Source organism: Mobula birostris, chromosome 2, assembly GCF_030028105.1.
Source record: "Mobula birostris isolate sMobBir1 chromosome 2, sMobBir1.hap1, whole genome shotgun sequence".
NCBI classification, from domain to species: Eukaryota; Metazoa; Chordata; class Chondrichthyes; order Myliobatiformes; family Myliobatidae; genus Mobula; species Mobula birostris.
Genome location: NC_092371.1, coordinates 132,656,500 through 132,672,511, shown reverse-complemented (window position 1 = coordinate 132,672,511; position 16,012 = coordinate 132,656,500). Strand labels below are relative to the sequence as shown.

General features: G+C 40.8%; 1 protein-coding gene across 1 annotated transcript in view; it reads right to left on the bottom strand.

Moving 5' to 3' along the window:
- LOC140191284 (inactive tyrosine-protein kinase 7-like) overlaps positions 1 to 16,012 on the bottom strand; it is a 211,542-nt gene that overhangs the window by 22,692 nt on the left and 172,838 nt on the right. The window contains exons 10-16 of the mRNA XM_072248558.1: positions 11,644 to 11,763; positions 6,750 to 6,896; positions 5,978 to 6,128; positions 5,704 to 5,831; positions 5,379 to 5,579; positions 2,245 to 2,400; positions 194 to 426 (exon numbers count right to left, since the gene is read on the bottom strand). Coding sequence (XP_072104659.1) covers positions 194 to 426; positions 2,245 to 2,400; positions 5,379 to 5,579; positions 5,704 to 5,831; positions 5,978 to 6,128; positions 6,750 to 6,896; positions 11,644 to 11,763 — 1,136 coding nt within the window. The remainder of the gene's footprint in view (positions 1 to 193; positions 427 to 2,244; positions 2,401 to 5,378; positions 5,580 to 5,703; positions 5,832 to 5,977; positions 6,129 to 6,749; positions 6,897 to 11,643; positions 11,764 to 16,012) is intronic.

Sequence of the window (16,012 nt, the reverse complement as noted above, 5' to 3'; positions counted from 1 at the left end):
AGGAATTATTATTTAAGGCAACAAATGCACTTCTGTTTCTTGATGTACAAGCTAATTAGACATTTATAATGATGGTTGACAGAATGTGTTAGAATAGAACGTTTCAACTTCTATCTAGCACACCCTGGCAATTTCATTCAGTTACAAAGATAACAGAAAGTATGATAGAAAAGCTTCCTCTGGAATATCTCACCAGATCGACATATTCAGTGATCATATACTGTGGTTCCATTTCACGACAGAGGCCCAGCAGTCTTACAACATTGCTATGATTCATTTTACCAAACATCTCAAACTCCCGCCGAAACTCTAGTTGTAGCTGCTCATCTCGTGTGGTCAAGCTCTTCACCAGGACTACTGTCTCTGGCTCACCTTTATCGATCCCTTTGGCTTTAGCCAAGAAAACTTCGCCATACTCTCCTTTTCCTGCAGTTACAAACAGAAGACCAAAGTTTCAATGGTACCCATTTTAAAACACATGTACCAAACAGCAAATGGAATCACGGATCTTTTTTTGGCAGAATTTGTGCTTAAATTTAAATAAGATCCCATATTCTACATGCAGGAGCTAAACTGGTCAGGTCTCTCACAGTACACCATGTACTGTGTAGTATAAACAGGAAGGGCATATTCCGCACTGTATCTCAATAAATAGAAATTAGTGTATGCGGATCTGTCAAAATGGATTATGAAGAAACAGATTCCTGGACAGTGAATAACTCAGGAGGGATTGTTTATTTTGAAGGAAGAATTGTAGGTTAGACATCTCCTTAAAAGCAGCACTCATAGATTCCTTTCCTTCACACACTCATTCAGGCTCAACATATGCGCGGAGGATTAATTGCCTCACTGTCTTTATGTTCTGGCCCTGAACAGAATCACAGCTGTGACAGATTAAGCCTCACGTAATGTTCATGCACATGTTTATGATTGAATAACAGATAGAAACATGATCCTGGCTCACTCTCTGTTGAAATCAACTGCATCTGATTTCAATCCACATCATATGAAGCAAAAACAGCAGCTAACAGGATGGAACCTGCAACTTTTCTGACTTGTAATATTCTGCAATACAGCATTAAACTACCTTTACACATCAACTCTGCCATTTAGGGTGTGCAGTATCTTTTTTTTTCCAAATTCTTCATCACTAAACTACCTGGCTTTAAAATAAACAAATAAAGCTCCAAGACTTAATAAGTAATTTGTATCAATTTAACTTTGCACAATACAAATAACATTTGACATTGAAACATATAACAACTCTGGCACAGAAAAATAGATCAGTTGTTAGCCTTGAAGAGTAGACTGGCCCCCCCCCAAACTAACAACTCTAAAAAGCTAATCCATTAAGATATCCAAAATATCACCCCCTGAACAGAATTTGAAAATGTACACTATACCTTCCCTCCCCCACAGAACTTGTAGGTAGCAACCAACCTGAAGAGCAGCTAGCCTACCAATAAAACATGCTCTGATTAGCAACTTTATTGGTGAACATAACCACCTTTGTGAACTATATGCTCCAATAAGTAGTTAAGAAGGCAAATGGCATCTTGGCCCTTATTGCAAAGTGCTGGAGTTTAAAAAACAAAGGAAGGTTTTGCTCGTGAGGCTTCACCTGGAATACTGTATACAGTTTTGGTCCCTGAAACTAAAACAAAACATTAATAATGGAGGCAGTACAATGGAGAATCACCAGGCTAATTCCAGGGAAGAAGTGACTGTCACAAGGGAAATTAAAAGAGCTTGGCTCTGTATTTCTTGGCGTTTAGAAGAATGAGTGACCTTATTCAAACATTTAAGATCCTAAGGTGTCTTGACAGGGTAGATGTTGGGATATTATGATTCAGAAAGCTTCAAACAAGGGAACATACACTTCAAGATAAGGGACCAGTCATTTAAAACAGAGGTACTTGGAAATCTTTGTGTAGTGGGTAGTGAATCTCTGGAATTTTCTGTGCTTAAAACTAAGCACAGAAGTTGAATCACTAGGGTAATGGAAGCTTGACCATTAAAAGTATTTAAAATGGAGGTGGATAAATATTTGATAGATCAAGGCAGATAAGATTATGGAGAAATGATAGAAAAGAGGAGCTGACACCAGCACAGTTCATATTAATTTCCTCATGTTCTTGTGTTTTGAGTAAGGAATTTATCACTATTTCCAGAAAAATGGTGGGAAAGGGATGGAAGATTATATTGCAATTTTTTCCCTCATGCATTTCATGTCTTGTTACATACCAAGGGTTGTGATTGTCTGAAGGTTTGCACGAGGGAAGTGCAGTTTATCATGCACACTGTGGCGTTTGTTGGGGACCACTGTCATAGTGATATTGTTAATAGATGCTTCCTCCTGAATCTCAGCAGTTAACTGACCATTCTGCTGCACAGTGCCACCTGGCATTCAAAAGAAAAAGATAAATTAAAAACATTTCATCATTTGTACCATTATAATCTGTTATGCATATACAATAATTAAATTAATTATTCAAATTGAGTAACTTCCCATTCACACATCTCATTGTCCAGTTTAATCCTCATGTGACCAAGTCTTAATCTTTACGAATAATGCATAGGTGGTGAAATTGGTGCTTCACACTTGAGAGAACTAGTTCAATCCCAACCTTAAATGCTGTTCATGTGGAGTCTACACATTCTCCCTGACACCGTGTGGGTTTCCTCTGGAGGAGGCAGGCTCCTCCTAAATCCAAAAGCATGTTAGCTGGTAGGTTAATTGGTCATCTCATCTCATGTAGATAAGTAGTAGAATTTAGGGTAAATGTGGAGAATAAAATGGTTCATGTAGGATTTGTGGAAATGGGTGCTTGATAGCTAGCATGGAATGGCTGGGCTGAACAACCCATTTCACGGCACTATGACACAGCTGACCATTCCCAGGTAATGAACAAATTCAGCTTTCACATGCTTGCATATATACATCACATCACAAAAATCTCTATACATGGCAACTATACCTCCAAAGTATTGTACTGAATGGCATCAAAAGCACTCAAGAATAAACCCGAAAAGTGGAGAGAGTGGGGGGAATCTAGTAGGAATGACTTGTCAATTTAATAATATAATTAAAGTTCATTCAGATGCAGGAGGTGCCCATAAGTTCTTAAAATGGGAATAACCTGTATGCTGAACTAAAACCGTTTTCCCCTTGAGAATTGTCCTCTGTGCATCTCTCTCCCCACCTTAATATTCCTGATGAGAGCCAGCCTTAATAAAATTGTACAGTAATGCAAACCACTCATTTCCTACGTTGGACTCTTTATTTTTCCCTATTTATTTGGCGAAATAAGGACCTTAAATTTGAAAATAACATTTTTCCCAACATATATTCAGCAAATCCAATGAAAAATCAATGAAAAATCTGCAAAGGTAAAGCACTTGAAAAGTAATTCAAGTTATTGAACTTCCTGTTTGCTCTGATGAGAGCCCAAAAAAGTGCCACTCTCTCTTAGAATAAACTTAATGTTTACATGCACAGTGTCAGTGGAAATTTCAAACTCACTTGTGAATACAGGTTTAACAGGTAAATTTCACATTGGGATCGACACACTTCTAATATGTGAAGAGCTGATAAGTGTACAGAACTTGGTCACAGTACTGAAGACCTCTGAATGGTGCAAGCTGAAAGAGCTAAACTATTGGTGTATGTCTCACAAAAACACATGAACCTATTTTAAAAAAAGCTGATTGCTAATAGCCAGAAGCACAGAAAAAGGCCCTTCGGTCCAACTGGTCCATGCTGACCAAGATGTCCCATCCAAGTTAGTTCTATTAGCTACCACTTGACTCAAAACCTTCTAACCTTTCCAATCCATATACCCGACCAACTGTCTTTTAAAAACTGCTATTGTACCTGCCCCAACCGCTTCCTCTGATAGCTCACATCAGTGTAAAAAAAGTTGCCCCTCAATGTCCTCTTAAATCTTTCCATCTCAACTTCAACCTATGACTTCTAATTCACGACTCAATTTTCTTAACCATACACTTGTACTGCAAGGTTCCAACGTTCTACAATCTTCCCTGGACCCTGCCATTCACTGTGAACATTTTTCATTTCTGCTGTACCAGCTATTTCAGTGTCATCTACAAACTTACTAACCATGCCCTGCACGTTATTATCCAAATTGTTGACATAGATGACAGACCAATAGATTCAGCACCAATGCTTGAAGCACATCACTAGCCACTGGCCTCCTGTCCAAGAAACAAGTTTCTATTGTTACCCTCTGCTTTCTACCATTAAGCCAAATGTATATCCAATTAGTCAGCTCTCACTGGATTCTATGCGATCCAACCTTCTGGAGCAGCCTACCAAGTGAAGGCCTTTAACAAAGGTGCCGCACATGAGGCTCTTAACAAGATAAGAGCTCGTGGTATTACAGGAAAGACACCAGCATGATAGAAGATCCACTAATTCACAGGACTCAAAGACTGGGTATAAAGGGGTCCTTTTCTGGTTGGCCGTCAGTAACTAGTGGCGTTCCATAGAGGTTGATGTTGGGACCGCTCCTTTTCACGTTAAAGTCAATGATTTGGATGACTGAATTGCTTGCTTTGTGGCCAACTTTGCAGACGAACCGAAGACAGGTGGGGGCAGGTAGTGCTGATGAAGCAGGGAACCTGCAGAAGGATTGAACAAATTGGGAAAATTGGCAAAGAAATGGTAGATGGAGTGTAGTGTAGTATATGGTCATGCACTTTGGCAGAAGGGACAAAGGCATACACTATTTTCTAAATGGGGAGGAAATGAGGGTGCAAAGTACTTAGGCAATTTATTGTTGTTTTTTTTCAAAAACGCAGAGGGTGGTGAGTGCGTAGAATGGGCTGCCAGCGACAGTGGTGGAGGCGGATACGACAGGGTCTTTTAAGAGACTCCTGGATAGGTACACGGAGCTTAGAAACAGAGAGGGCTATGGGTAACTCCTGGTAATTTCTAAAATAAGCGCATGTTTGGCATGGCATCCTGGGCCAAAGGGCCTGTATTGTGCTGTAGCTCTTCTATGTTTCATCTCCTTCTTACTTCTCAGCTCCACCCATAAAGCCTCAATATTGATCATCCAGTAATTTCATTTCTGTTGTTTTAATTGAGATTTAAATTTGTCATAAACTTTTTGGAATCAGACCTTAAATCACTAGGTACCATTCTTCTTGCCCTAAGAATCCATCCCCCATTATCTCTGCAAATGAAACTAACTTGTTCTCTTTCTCTCAGTTCTGACCAGGGTTCCTGTCCAAAAATGAACAGAGCCTGTCTGACCTGTGAGTGTTTCCAGCACATTCCAGCTTTGGCAGAATTTTCTTGCTGATTTTCACCAGCAGCTTATTGGCTAATGGTACAAAGTGTACGTGCATCTTACCATTCAGCACCTCCATTTCAGGTTCCTCCCCTTCTGGCCCTTTGTGCAATCGCTTGGCCTTTCGTCGCTTTTTGCAGTAGAACATGAGACCCAGTACATTGATAATGTAGGCAACTGCAGCTCCAACAGAAAGGCCAATTGTCTGAATCATCTTGTATGGAGTATGCTGCTTGTCTTCATCACCATGAGCAGCTGGTTTTTCTGCAGGAATAGGCAAAGAAAGATTATGAAGCAAATTTAGGATTTTGGTTACTACCTTCAGTTGACAATCAGCAGTCAAGGCTAAGGTGATAAGAAAAACTGTTCACTTGTTGTCAATACATACCAACAACATAGAGAAAAGCATCTCGGTGCTGTATGTTGCAATTGTTGCCAGCAATGCATGTGTACTTCCCCGTATCCTCTGCATTGACATCATAGATTACCAATGAACCATTATCCATTTTCCGTACCCTGTGTAAAGTATTCAGAAACAACACTATTAGAATTAGTTATGGCTGGTTAACGGATTCACTGTTAAGGCAATATTCCCGATAGCTAATAATAGCACATGAAGGCTTTGATGCCATGCGAGAAGGTTTGCTCATATTGCCTCCTACCTCTGTGAGCCCTTGTTGGAGTCCAAGATCTTCTCTTTCACTTTCCAATGGATGTTAGGCTGTGGTTCCCCGGTGGCTTGGCAGTTTAGCACTGCAATGTATCCCTGGTACACTGTTGTGTTCTCAGGCTCCATCTTAAACTTTGGTAAGACTAAGGAAAGACACACATGTATGGTGTATAGGATCTGGGGAGGGTGTGGATTGAGAGGTATGCTTCATTCCAACCCCAACCCCAACTCTTTAGGAAAATTCTAACATCCAGCAGCAGGTTCCTCCAGGCCTGGCATAATTTAGGTTGGATATAGAAAGAAACTTGATCCTGCTCCACTGCCACCTACCTACCACACTGTTCTTACCCTTGCGCTTAACTTCCCCAACAGCTGACATTCATCATCTCCAAAGCTTTCCACCCCATCCAGCACACAAACACCTGATTCATGAAAAACAGTAGGAAGATAGGGCTTTGATTTTAAACTGTAACTGAAGTCAATAGTAAGCCATCCTGCCTAACTGTTGTTTAAATTTATGGTACTTTATACATATATTTCAAAGATTAAACTGAATTACCCAGTGTCCAAAAAATTACTGTTTATCCCCCTAACACATTTGTCTTCCATCAGTGAAGGCTATTTAAAAATAAAGTATTCCAGAAAAACACTGAGCATTTAACAAGGTGATTTATGAGGTTTACTCTGCTGCATGAGAAGCTTGTCCCAGTGGATTGACCTACTGGTGAAGGTGATGAAGGTGCCAGTGGATGAAATAATCATACCTGCAACAATAAGGCGAACGGATGCTCTGATTTCCCCTTGACTGTTTGATGCAATACAGGTATATTGTCCAGCATCATCTTTGGTCACATTGGTGAAGTGCAATAATCCAGCTTTCTGCCTAATGTGAGGGGATATATGACTGCCATCTGCACCAGTTAAAAGTAATAAAAGTTATTCTGATGCCAATTTTAAGACTTGCACCAAATATGCACATTGAAAGGAAAACGAATGCTGAAAAGCTAACTCATTCAGCTCAATCAGTTCACAAGCTGAGTGATTAAGTCACAAAATCCCTGCAGATTGGATTAGATTGGGTAGGTTTCTCAACCAGCCTGAACATGATGGGCCAAAAAGACGACTTTGTGTTATAAATTTTCCATGATTCTGTGAAGTAATGGTCTTGGAAACACTAACCCAAACACACTCACAGTGGAGGGAAATCTTCAGGAGGATGCATTCATGATGCTTGCAACCCTTATTCAAAACAATTATGTGTAGATCATAAAGTGTAACTTAATTCCCCAGCTTGTCCTCACTCCCAGCTGTCTTTCTCCATTGAACAGCTGAAGTAGTCAAAGATAAAAGTTGTCCAAAAAAACAACTGTCACATCCAAGAGGGAGATAATCCACAAGCAATGATTAAAGCTCCAAAACCCAAGGGGAAATGTTACAAAAAATAAATTTTAGACATTTGTTTTACATGGCCAACTATAATCGAAATAAAAATCCACTAATACTTCAAAATTTCATGAAAAATTTTTTCAACAGACATTCTTGACAGATAATTTTAGAGTCACACAGCACAGAAATAGGCTTATTGACTATTGCCTCTACACCAACAATCAAGCACTCATTCCATTTTTCTTCTTTGACCCTGGGCTGCAATTCTTCAGCCACTCACTAATAATAGTCTTTCAGCAAGCTCGAAATTGCACAAGCCATTGCCTGGGGTGAGTGAGGGCAAGGCTTCAATAGCAAGTGGGGCTAGTCAGGACTTTCAGCAGACTTGAGATCGAATTGGGTTATAAGGTACTTGGCAAGGACCAATAAAAAGTTAGGTTTAAGTGGAGTGGCCATTTTGGGAGCAACCATTATTGGAGTGGGGCAGGGTTAGAATGGGGAGTTTGAGACTATGGCTAAAGAGGCTTTGACAAGGAGAGGCAGAAGCTAAATGAAGTTTCTGGTCAGTTTCTTTCCTTTTTATTGCAATTTGAGCATTGGGAATGACAGTGAACACAGTGGAATGCTCCTTTTTCAGGACGTAAGAAAACAGGAAGACCTCCAATGCCCTAATGACTACACCTGCAAGAAGTGCACCCAGCTGCATATTCTTAAAGACTGCATTAAAAAAAACTGGAGCTGGATGAATTCCAGATCATTCGGGAAGGTAAAGGGTTCATTGATAGCAAACATAGGGAGAAAACTGCACATAATGTGTAGGATTCAGGTATCCGGGTGACTACCAAGAGAGGGAAAGGAGATAAACAGCCAGTGCAGAGTACTGCTGTACCTATTCCCTCAGTAACAAGTACATCACTTTGAATGATGTTGGAGGGGGGCGAGGAAGGATGATCTAACAGAAGAAAGCCACAGCAGTCAGGTCTCTGGTACTGAGTCTGTCTTTGTGACACAGAAGGGAAGGTGGGAGCAGTTCTGATAGGGAATTTACTGGTTAGTGAACAGGCAGGAGGTTCTATGGATGAGAATGAGATTCCCTGATGCTTTATTCCCCACAAGGTGCCAGGAGCAGGGACATCTCAGATTGTCAACAGCTTTCTCGAGGAGGAGGGTGAGCAGCCAAAGGTCGTGGTCTATGTTGGTACCAATGACATGGGCAGAAAGGGTGACAGGGTCCTGCAGAGCGAGTTCAAGGAGTTAGATACTAAATTAAGTACAGGACCTCCAGGGCTGTGATCTCAGGATTGCTACCCATGCCAAGTACTAGTGAGGCCAGAAATAGGAAGATAATACAAGTTTAATATGTGGCTAAGGTGATGACGGAGGAAGTGCTTCAGATTTTGGGATACTGAGCTCTCTTCCAGGGCTAACAGGTTTGGGTAACATTGCTTTTTGAGGGAAATTGAAGCCCTGGTTAAGAAAAAGAAGGTGGTGTATAGCAGGTATACTGAAAGTGGTAAGGAGCAAATAAGGTGCTTGAGGAGTATAAAAAATGCAAGAGACTTAAGGGGGAAACCAGGAGGGCTAAAAGACATGAAGTAGCTCTGTCAGACAAGGTGAAGGAGAATTCCAAGGGTGTCTACAAATACATTAAGAACAACAAGATATCAAGGGATAAATTGGTCCACTTGAAGAATCAAAACCAGAATCAGGTTTAATATCACTGGCATATGTTGAGAAATTTGTTGTTATGTAGCAGCAGTACATTGTAAAATATAATAATAACTAAATTACAATAAATTGTATATATTAGGAAGTTAAATTAAATAAGTAGTGCAAAAAGAGGGGGAAAAAAAAGTAGTGAGGCTGTGCTCATAGGTTCAATGTCCATTCAGAAACCTGAACAGAAGCTATTCCTGAATCGCTGAGTATGCGCCTCCTCCCAGAGAAGAGGGCATGTCCAGGGTGATGGAGGTCCTTAATGATGGATGCCTTTTTGAGGCATCGCTCCTTGAAGACATCCAGGATGCTGGGGAGGCTAGTGCCTGTCATGGAGCTGAGTTTACAACTTTCTGTAGCTTATTTCAATCCTGTGCCGTGCCAACCTCCTCACCATCCCCCAGCCTCCTCCCAATACCAGATAGTGATACAGCCAGTTAGAATGCTCTTCATAGTATATATGTAGACATTTTTGAGTGTATTTGCTAACAGACCAAATCTCCTCAAACTCCAAATGAAATATAACTGCTGTTATGCCTTCATTGTAACTGCATCATTATGCAGTTGGACCCAGGATAGATCCTCAAGAGATGTTGACACCCAGGAAGATCAACATGATCATCTATGGGCTGAAAGAGATTTTTTGCATCATTATTTACTTTGGGAGAGGGATACAGAGTCAATAGAAGTGAGACAAAGTAGCTGTGAGGTCATGGACCATATAGAAATTACAGAAGAGGAGGTGCTTGCTGTCTTGAAGCAAATTAGGGTAGATAAATCCTCAGGGCACAACAATTGAACTCCATGGACCTTGTGGGATTTTGCAGGGACTCTGGCAAAGGTCCTTTAACAAGGGCAAGGTGTCAGAGGACTGGAAAAAAACTACTGTTGTTCCATTGTTCAACAAAGATCAAGAATAAACCAAAAAAATTATAGGCCAGTGAACCTGACATCAGTAGTGGATAAATCATAGGAATTTATTCCAAGGGACAAAATATACAAGTACTTGAATAGACATGGCCAAATTAGGGATAGTCAAATTGGCTTTGTGCATGGGAGGTTGTGTCTAACCAGTCTTATGTTTTATTTACAAACGGTGATTACCAGGAAAGTTAATGGAAGGAAATTCGTTGGATGTTGTCTACACAGACTTTAGTAAGGCCTCTTACAAAGTCATGCATGAGACACTGGTCAAGGTGGTTCAGTTGCTTGGCATTCAAAGTAAGGTAGCAAACTGGAATCAACATTGGCTTTGCGGCAGAAGCCAGAGATGTAATAGGTGGTTGCTTCTCTGACTAGAAGCCCATGACTATTGGAGTGCCACGGAGATCAGTGCTGAGTCTCATCTATATCAATAAGATGGATGTTGTGGTAAACTGGATCAGCAACTTTGCAGATGACACCAAGATTGGAGGTGTAGTGGACAGTGAGGAAGGCCAAAGCTTGTAAAGGTGGCAGATGGAATTTAGTTCAGAGAAGAGTGAGGTGTTGCACTGTGGGAGGACAAACCAGGGTAGGGCTGGTAAACAGTAGAGCACTGATGTGGGCAGTGAACAGAGAGATCTGGGAATATAGATCCATAAGTTCTTGAAAGCAGTGTCACAGGTTGATAGGGTTGTAAAGAAAGATTTTAGCACAGTGGCCTTCACAGATCAGAGTATCGAGTAAAGTGTTGGAATGTTATGTTGAAGACGGAGAGGCAAGATTTGGAGTGTTGTGTGTAGTTCTGGTCACCTACCTACAGGAAAAATATCAATCTCATCATACGTGCAACTTCATAAACATGTTTGCATCTTAGCAAAATGAATTACAAAAGGAAAACAGGTCTAGTTCAAACTCTAGAAATCAGTAACTCTAAATCCACTTGTAATGGAGGTCAAACGACCCAACTCAGCTCCAATACGGGGTGCCATAGTAGTGTAGTGGTTAGCACGCACTACTACAGCTTGGGGCATCAAAGTTCTGAGTTCAATCCCGACGGCCTCTACAAGGAGTTTATCTTCCCTGTGGAATGTGTGGATTTTCTCCGGGTGCTCTGGTATCCTCCCAGTCCAAAGTAGTACTGGTTAGGTTAATTGGTCATTGTATATTGTCCCGATTAGGGTTGTCCTAACTAGGCTAGGGTTAAATCAGGGGTTGCTGGGCAGTGCATCTTGAAGGGCAAAAGAGCCTATTCTACACTTTATCATTGAATGAATAAATAAATAAATAGGGTTAAGGTGGAGTGAGCAAACAGACCAAGGGTTTCCAGGGATGGAAAAAATGGTGAAAACTGAGCCATCTTTACACAAGAGAACAGCTTCGACAGAAGTTGAAGAAACAATTGCTGTGAATGTACTAACAGGAACATTTGTGGCAAAAAGGCAGAAGGCTTTTGAGAGAGCTTCACAATGAGGCATAAAATCTATGCAACTCTTTGACTTAAAGTAATAATACTAAAGAAAAATTCCAAATTGACATTTAAAAAAAAAATACTTAGTAAACCTAACAAGGTTTAAAATTCACAGGAATTTACTGATTGGTGTCCTAAATACAAATCCATAAAGAAGATCTCACCACTTTTGCTCCATCTGATGGCTGGTTTCTCACGACCAGTAGCAGAACACTGGATTGTCATATCCTTATTCAGCTCCATACACTGATGTTGCTGTGGAGTTGGCGTGAACTTCAGCTTCTCTGTAATATGGAACATAAAGAGTCGCAAGAAAGTGTTTCAGCACATTGCACTTTGGGCATTAGGATGGAAAACAGATGAGTAGTTGTGTAGAGTACCCTAAGTGATACAAAAGAAAGAAAAATTATACCTCACTGGATAGTGTAATTACTTTCCAATAATGGTTTGGTGGGAAATGTCTGTACTAGACAAACTATGTCAACTATATTTGTGATCTCTGCTGAATTATTTTATGACAGCCACAGTAAGAATAGGGATGCTAAAATCATTTCAGTTAAGGAAGCAAAAAATAAAAAGGTGAAAGCTCCTGCTGATGATATTTATCAAGTGAGCTTTGATGTGAAGCCCTCCCTGACTAAACTGCCTGTTAAAATTCATTGTCAGGGTAGACATTTGACTCCCTGCTGGAATGGGGTTCATACTGGTAAGAAAGACAGATGGGAAGGTGGGGGGGTGGGGAAGGTAGGTAGGTGGGAGGTACTCTACCAGTCACTAAGCCAATTCAGGTCACAGAGATAGAATGGTTAAAAAATTGCTTCCATCTGTGTTACGCTCTACAACTGTTGCCATAGCATCTGGCCCAGACACACCTACAATATAAGAGACACATGTCAGAATGCTGTTTCTGGATTTCAGTTCAGCATTCAACACTATTGTCCCACAGATCTTGGTGAACTAATTCCTACTCCTCAGTCTAAATTCACCACTATGCAACTGGATGTTGGACTTCCTAATGAACAGACCTCAGATAGTCAGGATGCACAACTCTTCTTTCTCCTCATCATCCTCAACACAGCTGCCCCCCAGGGCTGTGTGCTGAGCCCATTGTTGTACACTGTTCATATATGGCTGCACACAGCCAAACACATGAGCAATCACATTGTCAAGCCTGCTGGATGACAAGACAGTGGTGGGGCTCAACACCAACAATGATGAAACAGTGTCCAGAGAGAAGGTGGAAAAGCTCCAGGCTTGGTGCCAAGCAAATAACTTCTTCCTTAATGTCAACTAGCCAAAGGAGATAGTTATCAACTTTCAGAAGAAGTCGCAATCGCACTAACACTCTACATTGGTGGCACAGCAGTGGAAATTACAAGCAGTTTCGAACTACTGGGAGTGCGCATCACACACAACCTCTCATGGTCCCAGAACACATCCTACAGAGTCAGGAAAGTTCACAAATGCTTCCACTTTTTGAGGAGGCTGACGAGAGCTGGACTTCGCACATCCATACTCGCACCATTCTACAGATGCACAGAAGAGAGCATTCGAACAAGCTGCATCACTGCTTAGTACAGAAACTGCGGTACGACAGATAGGAAGGCTCTACAGCCATTAGTCACAACTGTGGAATACATCACTGGCACCAACCTACCTGCCATCAAGGACATATATACAGAAAGGTTCTGGAAAAGGGCCAGTAACGTCATGAAGGATCCAACCCACACTACTCATGGGCTGTTTGTCCCAATCCTATCAGGGAGGAGGCTACATAGCATCGACTCCAGGATAACCAGACTCAAAAACAGTTACTTCTCCCAAGCGGTAAGGCTGATCAACAACTCCACCCACTAAAACTACCACTATATTATTTCCTGTCAGTCACCTTATGTACAGTCTAGTGGCACGTTATGGACATACAATCAAAGTATTTAAATTAGTTTTTTAAAATTATTGCATTCTTTTGTGTTGCACTGGATCTGGAATAACAATTATTTTGTTTTCCTTTACACTTATGTACAGGAAATGACATGAAACAACCTTGAATCCAATCTTAGTCATGCTTTTAATTAAAAGTGTAAACATTCATGAAACCAGTAATAATCCTGGAAGCATGTAAATATGAAAGCTGTTTCAGATTTTATCCTAGCATTTTGCCACACAGCAATATGCTGCTTAGTTTGTAACATATAATGCTTGCAATACTGTTAATCAGTTGGAAACTTCCCAACAAGTTTGTATTGGAATTAATTTCCTCGGCTCCCTCCCAACCATCGACAATGGGAATGTGATGCCAATGACTTCCTCTTCCCAAATAATCAATACAGAAGATAACTTATGGATACATTGATCTCCCTACGTGAGTCTTATTTCAGCAAAATTACAAAGGTCAGCACAATTATTGGCCAAATTTTTGACCTGCAGTTGACTTAATTATTAGACCACCAGTCTATGGATGACAAGCCTTTGACTAAATTCCAAGCATCCTGATGCTTCTTAAATGACCCAGTTCCAACCACACTATCAAGCAGTGCATTCTAGGTACTTACCACTCTCAAGATGAAGGTAGTCCTCCACATATCCCTACTGAATCACTTCCCTTTTATCTTAAGAGTTATATTCTTGAGTTTCATCTACCTCTGCAGTCTATCTTGATTACACACTCATTGTTTTATGCATCTCAATCTGTCCCTCCCCCATAACCAACTCTTCTCCAGGAATCCAGCTTCTCCAGTCTCTCCTCACTGTCTTGCTCTATCCCATGCAAAACTCCTGGTGAATGTCATTTGCACCCTGTCAAGAGCCACTGCATTCTTACTAATCAATAGATTTTAAAAAAGTTCTATTGATCCTCAAAACTGGCAGTCCCAACTGCAGACTCAGGACGTGAGTGTGGTTCCCTTTTAAGAAAAAGGAAATGGGAAAAGCGCATTTGGCTACAGGTACAATTGAAGTGCAGAGGCCTTAGATCCCCACTTCCAACTATCCTGCTGGCAAATGTACAGTCTCCGTAGAATAAAACTGAAGACCTCAGAGAGATTACAGTACCAAAGGGACACAGGGACTGTTGTATACTTTGCTTCAAGGATTCATGGCTCACCTCTGCTATTTCCGATACAGCAATGCAACCCAAGGGCTTCACCATCCACCAAAAAAAAACAGACAGCTGAGTCTTTTAAAGTTAGGGAAGATGGAGTGTGCTTTATACTTAACTCACTGTGATGAGTTAATTGCAGAGGTCTAATTGCAGTAATGTGGCCTATTCTTGGTATCAGAGCGAAGGAAGAATATCACAGGGAGTTCAGAGTAGATTTGAAAGCTGTGTAAAGATTTGACGTGCATAATATGCCAACCAATCTTCTTTCATGCTGCATTATTGTACGATTTATAACACCCACCTAGGTAAAGGACACTATTTTCTTGATCAATTTGTTTCGTTTTGAACTAAAGTGTTAACAGACACTGGGCAAAAGAAAACTTGAGATAAGTGATCATCTTATTTATCTTGGTGATGTTTGATAGAGAACATGGGCAAAAAATTGAGGGCAACTCACCACAATCCTTAAAACAAAATGAACTTGTGTTTTAACTTGTCAAATTACCATGCTGGCTTAAGGTCTACAAAACTTCAAAAATATTGATCAAGGCTCACATGGGTAAAAACAATTTCAAAATTGTTCACAAGCTCATCTGATGACTTTGAAACCAAACTTACTGCTTTGTGGTGCTGTGTCAGAGACAATACAAGCTCCATTTTGGTTACTGCCTTCATTCTGTTTGCTGATCCAAGGCAGAAATCTTTTTAGAGATAATGTCGTAGTCAAGGATGACTTGGAACATAAAGAGCAGTACTGCACAGGTACAGGCTCTTTAGCCCACAATGTCCATGATGCCAAATTAAACTAATCCTATCTGCACAGTCTGTACACAATCCATATCCCTCTTTTCCCTGCATGCTGACATGCCTGTGTAAATACTAATAAATGTTACTACTATGTCTGCTTCCACCACCCCACCTGGCAGCACAACAAGGCACCTTTTAATCTGTATTTAAAAAAGAAGCTTTGCTTGACTCCTTCAGATTTTTCCCTTCTCACTTTAAAGCAGTGTTCTCTAATATTTGACAAACTTCCATAGAGTATATTGACTGGTTCAAGACAGGCTGGTATGCAAACACCAATGCCCTTGAATGAAAAATCCCACAAAAAGTAGTGGATACAGGCCAGTTCATCATAGGGAAGGCCCTCCCCACTATTAAGCACATCTACACAAAACGTTGTCACAGGAAAGCAGCATCCATTATCAGTGACTCCACCATCCAAGTCATGCTCCCTTCTCACTGCTGCCTTCAGGAAGGTGGTACAGGAGCCTCAGGACTCACACCATCAGGTTCAGGAACAGTTATCACCCCTCAGCCATCAGGATCTTGAACCAAAGGGGATAACTTCACTTGCCCTATCATTGAAATATTCCCACAACCTATGGAATTACTTTCAAGGGCTCTTCAACTCCTGTTCTCAATATATATTG